The sequence below is a fragment of the Hemitrygon akajei genome, chromosome 8 (genome assembly GCF_048418815.1).
Source record: "Hemitrygon akajei chromosome 8, sHemAka1.3, whole genome shotgun sequence".
Taxonomy (NCBI): Eukaryota; Metazoa; Chordata; class Chondrichthyes; order Myliobatiformes; family Dasyatidae; genus Hemitrygon; species Hemitrygon akajei.
Window position 1 is genome coordinate 3,959,009 of NC_133131.1, and position 10,914 is coordinate 3,969,922.

General features: G+C 48.3%; 1 protein-coding gene across 1 annotated transcript; it reads right to left on the reverse strand.

Moving 5' to 3' along the window:
- Positions 1 to 2,393: 2,393 nt before the first annotated feature.
- LOC140731563 (tRNA uridine(34) hydroxylase-like) lies at positions 2,394 to 9,621 on the reverse strand. The gene is made up of 3 exons (XM_073053081.1): positions 9,293 to 9,621; positions 7,188 to 7,296; positions 2,394 to 3,946 (listed from the first exon to the last, which is right to left on the reverse strand). Exons 1-3 carry the CDS (start codon positions 9,401 to 9,403, stop codon positions 3,675 to 3,677), a joined length of 492 nt encoding a protein of 163 aa, XP_072909182.1. The 5' UTR covers positions 9,404 to 9,621; the 3' UTR covers positions 2,394 to 3,674.
- Between the last annotated feature and the right edge of the window lie 1,293 nt (positions 9,622 to 10,914).

Here is a 10,914-nt window from a genome sequence, read left to right on the forward strand (position 1 = left end):
ACAGGCCTTTTGGCCCTTCTTGGCTGTGCCTAGTCCCACTGACCTGCACCTGGCCCATATCCCTCCATACACCTCTCATTCATGTACCTGTCCAAGTTTTTCTCAAATGTTAAAAGTGAGCCCGCATTTACCACTTCATCCGGCAGCTCATTCCACACTCCCACCACTCTTTGTGTGAAGAAACCCCCCTCCAATGTTCCCTTTAAACTTTTCCCCCTTCACCCTTAACCCATGTCCTCTGGTTTTTTTCTCCCCTAGCCTCAGTGGAAAAAGCCTGCTTGCATTCACTCTACCTATACCCATCATAATTTTATACACCTCTATCAAATCTCCCCTCATTCTTCTACATTCCAGGGAATAAAGTCCTAACCTATTCAACCCTTCTCTGTAACTCAGTTTCTCAAGTCCCGGCAACGTCCTTGTAAACCTTAATCAAAAGACATATGTACTTTGATAATAAACTGATTTTGAACTTTGATCCACTCTATATGATCTGGGTGCAAGTAGCAGTTCCAATTCCTGCTTGTTAAGACCGGAGACGGGAATGGGAAGATAGATGTCAGGACAAGAGTTGCCCCCGTTACCCAGAGGGCTGTGGAATGAGACCATAAGATATAGGAACAGAAACTGGCCATTTGGCCCATCGAGTCCACTGTGCCATTGCATTGTGGCTGATTGATTTCCCCTCTCAACCCCATTCTCCTGCCTTCTCCCCATAACGTTTGACACACTGACTAATCAAGAAGTTATTAAACTCCACTTTAAATATACCCAGTGACTGGGCCTCTACAGCCGTCCGTGGCAATGAATTCCACAGATTCACCACCCCTTGGCTAAAGAAATTCTTCTTCAGCTTTGTTCTAAATGACTTCCCTCTACTCTGAGACTGTGCTGTCTGTTCTAGACTACCCCACTAATGGAACCACCCTCTCCACATCCACTCTGTCTCGGCCTTGCAATATTCGATAGGTTTCAATGAGCTGCCCCTCATTCTTCTAAACTCCAAATACAAGCAAGAGCCATCAAATGCTCCAAATACATTAACCCTTTCGTTCCTGGGATCATTCTTGTGAATCTCCTCTGGACCCTCTCCAATAGTAGCCCATCTTTTCTTAGGTAAGAGGCCCCAAACTCTGTGTGGTCTGACCAATGTCTTACAAAAGCCTCAGTATTACACCTTTGCTCTTATATTCTAGTCTTCCTGAAATGCAAGCAAACATTGCATTTCCCTTCCTCACCACTGACTCAACCCGCAAGTTAACCTTCAGGGAATCCTGCACGAGGCCTCCCAAGTCCCTTGGCACCTCTGAGTTTTGCATTTTTACCCCTGGAGGTGGTAGTGCTCCGTGAGTGTGAGAATCCCAGAATGAGATCGGTGGGGTAAGGAATCAGGTGGGTAATGGACTCAGGTATTGAAGGGAGGGTGGATTGAGGGGCCAAATGGCCTGTAACCCACTGTAAATGTTGCAACCTTAGATGGTAACCAACAACCAGCTGTATATTCATTACAGATTCCATTGGTGGCGGGGTCCCACGCTGTCATGCAGCAGGTAGTGTGGTTAGCTCCCAGCTCTCGACACTCTGGTTCGATCCCAGACTCTGTGTGGGGTTTGCACATCCTCACTGTGACTGTGTGGTTACCTCCAGTTCCCTCGGTAAGTGTCCGCTGTAAATTAGTCCAGCACACTGATGTACTGAGGGAATGGAACAGAACCACGTGGGCGTGAGGGGGGGGGGGGGGGGGGAGAGCTCTTCAAGGAACCAGCGTGGCTGAAAGAGCTGATTGACTGCCTTGTGTTCTTGTCAGCAGTTTAACCAGAAACCCCCCCCCCCCCCCCACTGGTTTCAATAGCTTCCATGGATCATTGAGAAACTATCTTGTAATTTAGGGTTGGAAGGGGAGGGGTAATCAGGAGACCCCCCCCCCCCAACCCCAGGTTATCGGAGTGAGTTAAGAGGCCAGAGATTCGAACTGCAGCCTTGAACTCCGAATCAGCTGAGAACTCGGTGCCTGAGCCAGGGTGGGGGGCACCGGCCACTGGTTATCTCCCAGCTCACATAACTGCCATGAACCTCTGCGAGGCTAATGGGGGTGAAATCATCCGTACAAAATGCCTGCACCTGCCCCTCTATTAACGAGTGAGAAACAGGTCACAAATCCAGTGTTCCACCAGTGTCACCCACTCTTGCAACGTACTGTGGGAAGGAGCAGCCTGTCTGTCCCCTCACCCCATCAAACCACTGATAACACAACCAGCACTACCACCCTCGCCAGGGTCTGTGTGTGAGCAAGGATGCATGAGGGTGAGTGTGTGCACAAGTTTGAGTGTGTGTGTGTGTGTGTTGAGCAGGGAAATGTATTGTCACAAAGATCCAGTTTTACACTTGAGGAGGACAGTCAGCAGAGAGCACCCAGCTCTTTATTGTATTCACAGCTGCTTTGATTGCTTGGACAATGAGTCAGACCGATGAGAAGCACTTTCAAACTGGAAAGTGCTTCTGTGCAAAGGGATCTGGGGGTCCTGGTGCAGGAAACACAAAAAGTTAGTATGCAAGTGCAGCAGGTGGTCAAGAAGGCCAATGGAATGCTGGCTTTTATTGCTAGGGGGATGGAGTATAAGAACAGGGAGGTCTTACTGCAGTTGTACCGGGTATTGGTGAGACCACACCTGGAGTACTGCGTGCAGTTCTGGTGTCCATATTTAAGAAAGGACATACTGGCTCTCGAGGCAGTGCAGAGAAGGTTCACTAGGTTAATTCCGGGGATGGGTGGGTTGATGTATGATGAGAGGTTGAGTAGATTGGGACTCTACTCATTGGAGTTCCGAAGAATGAGAGGCGATCTTATTGAAACATATAAGATTGTGAAGGGGCTTGATCGGGTGGATGCGGGGAGAATGTTCCCAATGATGGGTGAAACTAGGACTAGGGGGCATAATCTTAAAATAAGGGGATGCCATTCCGGGACTGAGATGTGGAGAAATTTCTTCACTCAGAGGGTAGTGGGGCTGTGGAATTTGCTGCCCCAGAGAGCTGTGGAAGCTACTACACTCAATAAATTCAAAACGGAGATAGACATTTTCCTGGATAAAAATGGCATTGGGGATACGGTGAGCGAGCAGGTAAGTGGACATGAGGCTAGGTTTAGATCAGCAATGTGATCTCATAAACCAGTTTTCGATAGCCTGGATGGGTCGGAGAGGAATTTTCCAGATTTTTTCCCCGGGTTTTTTCCCCCCGGGTGATCACATGGGTTTGGGCGGGATGAATAATAAAATAAAATGGGCGGCATGGTGCCCTGTTGGTTGGCACTGTTGCCTTGTGGGATTCGGTGAAAACTAGAGTTAAGATTGGATCAGCCATGATCTTGTTGAATGGCGGAGCAGGCTTGAGGGGCCGATTGGCCTACTCCTGCTCCTATCTCTTATGTTCTTATGACCCCGTCTGTACACAGAAATCCAAGTTGCATCTTCTAATGTTGATTGTTAGTCCACGAATTTCACCTTGCCACAAATCGTTGCTGTGCAGGACAGAAGGATCAGAATTGGAGGTGGGTCTGGGATCATAAAAACGTTAGGTCTTGGCCCAAACGTCAACGGTTTTTCCTCTCCGCAGAGGCTGGCTGGCCTGCTGAGTTCCTCCAGCATTTTGTGTGTGTTGCTCTCGGCGTGGGATCAGATTGGAGCCCTGAACTCGGGCTCCACCAGCTCAGCCCAGACCTTGTTGTAGGGGTGGACCAGGCGGGTGGGTTGCTGCTTGCCATCCATGATGGGCTTCCTCTCGTTGGCCCACTTGGCCAAACCACCCTCCAGGTTGTAGACCACTGGGCAATCATGCCCCGGCTGCTCAGGGCCCGACGCCAGAGCCTGCTGCAGTTTCTGAGCCATCTCCGAGCCGTGGTAACCCACCGTGCAATAGCACACCACCTCTTTGTCCTTCAGATCACCTGCAACAAGATCCATTGTGAATGGATATAATACACAATCAGGAATTTATAAAGCATCGGTCAGACTGCACTTGGAGGTTTACGAGCAGTATGGGGGCCTGTATTGAAGAAAAGATGTGCTGGTATTGGAGAGAGTCCAGAGGAGGTTAAACATTCACCTTTCACCCTTAACCCATGACCTGTGTAGTCTCACCCAACCTTAGTGGGAAAACCTGCTTGCATTTACCCCATCGATACCCCTTATAATTTTGTGTAACTCTATCAAATCTGCCTCATTCTTCTATCTCTGGGGAATAAATTCCTAACCTATTCAACCTTTCCCTATAACGCAGGTACTCCAGTCTCAGTCCTGTAACATCCTTGTAAATGTTTTCTGCACTTGTTCAATCTTACTGATATCTTTCCCATAGGTAGGTGACCAGAACTGCACACAATATTCCAGATTAGGCCTCATCAACATTTTATACAACTTCAACTTCAAACATTCCATCTCCTGTAATCAATATTTTGATTTTGAAGGCCAATGTGCCAAAATCTTTCTTTATGATTTTATCAAACTGTGATGCCATTTTGAAGAAATTATGGATTTGCATTTCCAAATCCCTGTTCTAACGCACTGCTCAATTCCCTATCGCTCACTGTGTAAGACCTACACTGGTTTGTCCTCCCAAAGTGCAACACCTCACACTTGTCTGTATTAAATTCCATCTGCCATTTTTCCATCTGGTCCAGGTCCTGTTGCAATCTTCCTCACTTCCACTACGTCCCCCTCCCCAATCTTGGTGTCATCCGCAAATTTGCTGATCCAGCTAACCACATTATCATCCAGATCATTGACACAGATGACGAACAACAACAGGACCCAGCACTGATCCCTATGGCACTGCACTAGTCACAGGCCTCCCTGTTCTAGAGAGACATCCTTCCAATCTGTGGTAGCCCTAACCTATGACCTCTTGTTCCAATCTCAGTGGAAAACGCCTGCTTGCATTTGCCTTGTCTCTACCCCTCATGATTTAGTGTACATCCATCAAATTGGTCTTAAGGCCTACACTTCTGGCTGCCTCAGTAAAGCAGCCAGCACAATCAAAGACTCTACCCTTCCCGGATGTTCTCTTTTCCTCTCTCCCATCGGGCAGGAGATACAAAAGCCTGAAAGCACATCTCACCAGGCTCACAGACAGTTTCTACCCCGCTGTTACAGACTATTGAACAGCTCCCTACTATGGTAAGATGGACTCTTACCTCACAGTTTAACCTTGTTAGGGCCTTGTGCCTTACTCTCTGTCTGCACTGCACTTTTTCCATAACTGTTACACTTTATCCTCTAGTCTGTTATTCCTTGTGCAATGAGTTGATCCGCACGAATGGTGTGCAAGACAGATTTTACCCTGTGCCTCTGCATATGAGCCAATAAAAGAAATGACTAATTTCCCCCATTTCAATCCTGGTTGGGATGGAGGGTGGTGACGGGAGCTACTGAGGACTTTTCCTGGGTCTATTATGCCACTGAGCTCCAGGTCCAACCTAACAAACCTGGCACTCACAACGTGGTGGCTACACACCCAACCAAGCACTAGGAATTTCTCCAGGACCTGCCTGCTGTTTACATCTGACTGCAGAGTCTGAGACGTGGTCTGCTATCCACGATGTTGTCCCGGGAGAGGGGCTGCGGATGCCTGAAGCTGGAATCAGTCACCACAAGAATCAAAGAGTCACACAGACTGGAAACAGACCCAACTGTTCTGCCAGATAGATGCCCCCAACACACCCCCCCTCACCATCCCCCATCCCCTATTCCCTCTCTCACCTTATCTCCTTGCCTTCCCATCAACGCCCTCCTGTGCTCCTCCCCCCTTTTCTTTCTTCCATAGCCTTCTGTCCTCTCCTATCAGACTCCTCTTTCTCCAGCCCTGTATCAATTAACTTCCCAGCTCTTTATTTCATCCCTCCTCCTCGAGGTTTCACCTATCACCTTGAGTTTCTCTCTCCTCTCCCCCACCTTTTAAATCTACTTCTCAGCCTTTCTTCTCCAGTCCTGCCTGATATGTCGACCGTACTGTTTCCCAGAGACTGAGTGCCTCCAGCATTTTGCATGTGTTGCTCTGACTGGTCCACAGTGACCAAGATTCCCAGCTGAGCCCGTTCCATTTGCCCATATCTCTCCAAAACAGACATTCCCAACCTTTTTTTATGCCGTGGAATAATACCAGTAAGCAAGGGGTCTGTGGACCCCAGGCTGGGAACTCTTGCTCGGAAACCTTCCTGTCCATAGATCTGTCCAGATGTTTTAAATGCTGTTAATGTACCTGCCTCAACCACTTCATCTGGCAGCTCGTTCCATATACTGACCACCCCCTGGGTGAAGAAATTGCCCATCAGGTTCCTATTAAGACCATAAAACATAGGCACATAATTAGGCCATTCGGCCCATCAAGTCTACACCATTCCATCGTGGCTGATTTATTATCCCCCTGAACCCCATTCTCCTGCTTCCTTCCCATAACTTTTGGCGCCCTGACTGATCAAGAACCTATCAACCTCTACTTTAATATACGTAATGACTTGGCCCCCACAGCCGCATGACAGTATGAAGTACAATAACCTACCAGCAAGAAAATTAAGATATTCCCATTCTGATCCAGGATGTAATTTATCCCTGGTGGTACCCAACAGTCCCAGAACACCTTCCTGGTGTCCGTGGACGCAGGGCGTTATTTCCCCCAGGATACGAGTGGTCCGTGGGGAGGGGTCACTGACTCTTCTCCTGGGCACTGCAGTCCTGTGAAACAGCCTCACCAACAGCAAATCATGAACCCGAGATTCTGCAGAGCAACACAGATGCTGGAGGAACTCAGCAGGTCAGGCAGCATCCATGGAAGTAAACAAACAGTTGATGTTTCCGGCCACGACCCTTTATCAGGATTGGAAAGGAAAGTGGGGAGAGGGGAAGGAGTACAATCAGGTGATGGGTGAGAGGGAAGGTGGGATGAAGTGAGATGCTGGGAGGTGATTGGTGAAAAAGATAAAGGGCTGAAGAAGAAGGAACCCGATAGGATAGGAGAGTGGACCATGGGAAAAAGAAAAGGAGGGGAAACAGAGGGAAGCAGTGCGCAGGTGAGAGGGGGGCCAAAGTGGGCAATGGAAAGAGAGGGAGTCCCTGGGAAATCATGCTTGTTGTGGATGGTATGTGTTATTTACAAACAGCACAGTGTCCAGCAGAGCTCCTGGTGGTCCCTACCTGCCAGGCCCAGCTCCTTCATCACCTTCTCCATGTCGGTGGTCTGTGGGTCGACGCGAATGGCTCCCTCCAAGTGACTGACTTCATATTCGGCCGGACTGCGGACGTCCTGTAACGAGAGGGAGACACGAGTCTGTTGTCTTCGCTCCCTGGGTGGAGTTTGCATGCTCTACCTGTGACCGAGGGGGGAGGGGAGAGTTCTCCCACTCTGGGGAGGGGCTCCATCTCCTCTTACATCCCAGTGATATGCAGCGCCGGTGGGTTAATGTTCCATAGTCGGGGGGAGGCAGGGGAATGGATACACGTGCGAATAAGTCATAGTAGGAGAATGGGACGGACAGGGTCACTGGGATGGGCAGAAAGTGAGGACGTGGTACTGAGAATTGCCATCTGAACCCCACTGGGTGTTTATTTCAGGTGAAAAGTTCAGAGATTCCCAACGAGAAAGAATTTACAGCAAGACTGTTCTTGTTTGCACATATCTATGTAAAATATTCAGACTTATCAACCCAAACTGCCTTTTCTAGTATGCACCACGAGGCTGAGCTGGCCTGGGTTGCTGGGCAACGCCTTCAAGCTACACTCAAAAGCAGATACATTGTGGGCCACTAGCCTGGGTAAGTGCACAGAGGCACAGACACAGCAGAGAAGTCAGTCAAACTCTCAGGGAGAGAAAAGAGGACTTTTGAAGTCCAAATAAAAATAATAAACAAACAAGCAGGAAAATGGAGCAAATACCCGCAGCACCTACACCTACTTACCTAATAAAGCCCCCTGGGACATCTGATTTCTCTAAACCAGTGGACTTTGAGGGGTTTAGGGTTGCAAGCAATCTCACTCAGGCTTCAGAAGAGCATCAAGTAAGCACACTGATTACTGCATGGGTGATAATGCAGATGACATCATGAGGCGATTAGGATTGACAAAAGGAGTACAACACAGTTCAGGACAAATCATAGAACATTTCACAGGAATGCAAAATGTGACATATGAGAGGGCAAAGTTCAACTCCAGAAAACAGGAGCCTGAAAGTGTAAATGACTTTGTCACAGCATTGTATGCCCTGTCGGAGAAGTGTGCATATGAAAATCTGAGAGATGAGCTCATTAGAGACAGGATTGCTATCCGGCTACTAGGCACCAAATTGTTGCAGGTACATCTGACAATAGAGAAAGCTATTACTACAGGCAGGCAGAGTGAGAATGTTCATCAGCAACAGATGGAACTCAGGCACAAAAATGACACTGAGGTAAATCTCGAAGCTGTATGAAAAAAAGGGTTGTCAATAAAGTTCATTTGAACAGCCTGCACGCTGGCCTCCTGATATAATTCTTCACCCTCCCTCAAAATCGAACACCTAGGAGAAGTCTTGTCAGAAGTGCTCTCTGTGTAAGAATTGCTGCCAAAAATCCATTCCTCCGAAGAGGAAACAAAGCCAAGAGACTCACCGACGCACAAAAACACAAGGACAGGGGTACTGAACAATGACAGCAAGTGCCCTGGACTGACATGTCAAAATTTTAATTTTTCGGCTCAAACAGGAGTCTGTAAGACTTTTTTTACACAGTACTTTGTACAAGTTGAGATGCATTCTATATTGAGTTGGAGTTTAGAGCTAAGCAGACAGAAGTGTTGCATATTTAACAATTCAGTAATATTGTAAATATATTGTCTGATGGGAGAAGAGATACGGGTTAAGAGATGAGGGGGTAAGAGGCTGCGGTTAAGAGACAGTGGGTAAGAGATGGGTAGGGGAAGAGACAGGAGTAAGTGATGGGGGTAAGTGAAGGGGATAAGAGACTGATGTAAGAGTTGGGGGTAAGATATGGGGGTTGAGTCAGGAAGTAAGGAATGGGAGCTAAGAGACAGAGAAAGAAAAGGGGTGAGATGGGGATAAGAAACGTGGGGTTAAGAGACGAGGGTGGGTGAAGAAATAGGGGATGAGAGACGGGAGGGAAGAATTGGGGGTGGGGGAAGAGACGCGGTTTGTGTACAAGAGAGTTTGGGGGAGGATGCATTATATATATCCGGGGTCATTTGCCAGCAGCTGCGGCCTCGGCCTTGGGCGGTGAAGTTGCCCGGACCCGCTGCTCCACTGCGCTCACCAGCACTAGCAGCCGCTCCCGCTCCTCCCGGAGCAGCTTCTCCACCGCGTCCGAGCCCAGGTTCTGTACCGAAGGGAAGCGGTGTCGGATCCACTCGGTCACCGGCTCCATGACGCAGCCCAGATCCCGGGACAAGACCCACCTCCTGGACAAACCCTTTCAACTGACTCCGCCCCCACCCTTTCCATTCCCTCAGAACCCGCTTCTCCCATGACCAAAAGCCCCCAGCCCAACTCAATGCGACAGGTTCTGTACATAGCAGGATCCCATGAAAGCGAGGAACGGGGAATCGGTCCCAGGAAACCCAACCTACCCGGATATTCCCGTGCCAGCAGGATGTGGGATGGAGAGGGCCGTACCTGTGACTGAAGAGCGCTCTCTCAGCTCCTACCCCCAGCGGAGGTACCAGGACCGGGCACCCAGAGCTAATCATTGTAATTCCACATAACCTCCTCTCTGGTTCCTTGGTGTTCCCCTGAATGGTTCCAAAAATACCCAATGCCTGTTCCACAAGCAGTCCTGCACCTGTCAGACACGGTGCAGCTTTGAGTCCTGGATTCCAGCCTTTCCAGTTCGTGCATCACTCCAATGTCATGTGGATTGTGTTAACGTGGTAACAGATTAAAGCAGAAATCTGGAATGCAACAGCAACGACACCCGAGTTTCCGGAAGTTCACTAATTATACTGTGCACCCATTGTTGTAACAGAAAATTGGATTTGCTATCAGACCTGTGGGTAATCATTTTATTCTGTAATCAGGAACTAGTTTGTTACTTAAGCCTTCCTGTACACAATGTTACTGGTAATTTCACAGGTCTTCTGGGCTGCACCAGCTTTTAACAAATTGCCCATTATTTCAAACACCAACTCTGTTTGCTCCTATAATACGTTTCTCTCTCTACGGTTGCTGCCTGACCCACTTAGCATTCACTGTCTTCTTCACATTCATAGTAACTGCTGATCACAATGAAGAGAGAGACGGTGGGGGGGGGGGGCGTCATTTAATCGGTGGGATTGGTCCAAGCTAGTACAGGCTTGATAGGACAAATGGTCTCCAATTGCATAAGGAAATCTGGAAGATATGAGTTTTGATTCTCACCCTGCACCACAATGAGTTCCGTACCCCGTCAGTAAAGTTCAGCAGATTTTATCATTCCACCACAGATGGGCAATGTCTCAACTGCCAAGATCCAGCATTCCCACAATCCGTTCCAAACCCCCTCAACACCTCCCACTGGTTTAAAACCCACACACTTTCTTCAAAATTTGCTACATCCTATAATGTTCTGTAGGGTTATATTAAAGGTCCAGTGTCTGTAAACAGAGTTTGCACATTCTCTCCATGACCACGTGGATTTCCCCCAGGTGCTCTGGTTTCCTCCCACAGTCCAAAAGCGTAGAGTTTAAAATTAGTAAGTTATAGACATGCTACATTAGTGTGGTGACATTTGCCGGCTGTCCCCAGCACATCCTCAGACTGTGATGGTTGTTGACACAAATGACATTTCACTGTATGATTCAGTATACACGTGACCTTACAATGTTTATCTTCATAAGGTGGCCATTCACTTTCCCCGAGCATTCTGGCCGTGGCAGGTCTAGCATTGGAATTGATGTTGAT

Coding starts and splice junctions, on each gene's coding strand:
- LOC140731563 (XM_073053081.1), bottom strand. CDS start 9,403: ATGGAGCCGGTGACCGAGTGGATCCGACACCGCTTCCCTTCGGTACAG. Junction 7,297..9,292: donor GGGAGCGGCTGCTAGTGCTG/GTGAGCGCAGTG, acceptor CTCTCGTTACAG/GACGTCCGCAGTCCGGCCGA. Junction 3,947..7,187: donor GAAGGAGCTGGGCCTGGCAG/GTAGGGACCACC, acceptor ATCTTGTTGCAG/GTGATCTGAAGGACAAAGAG.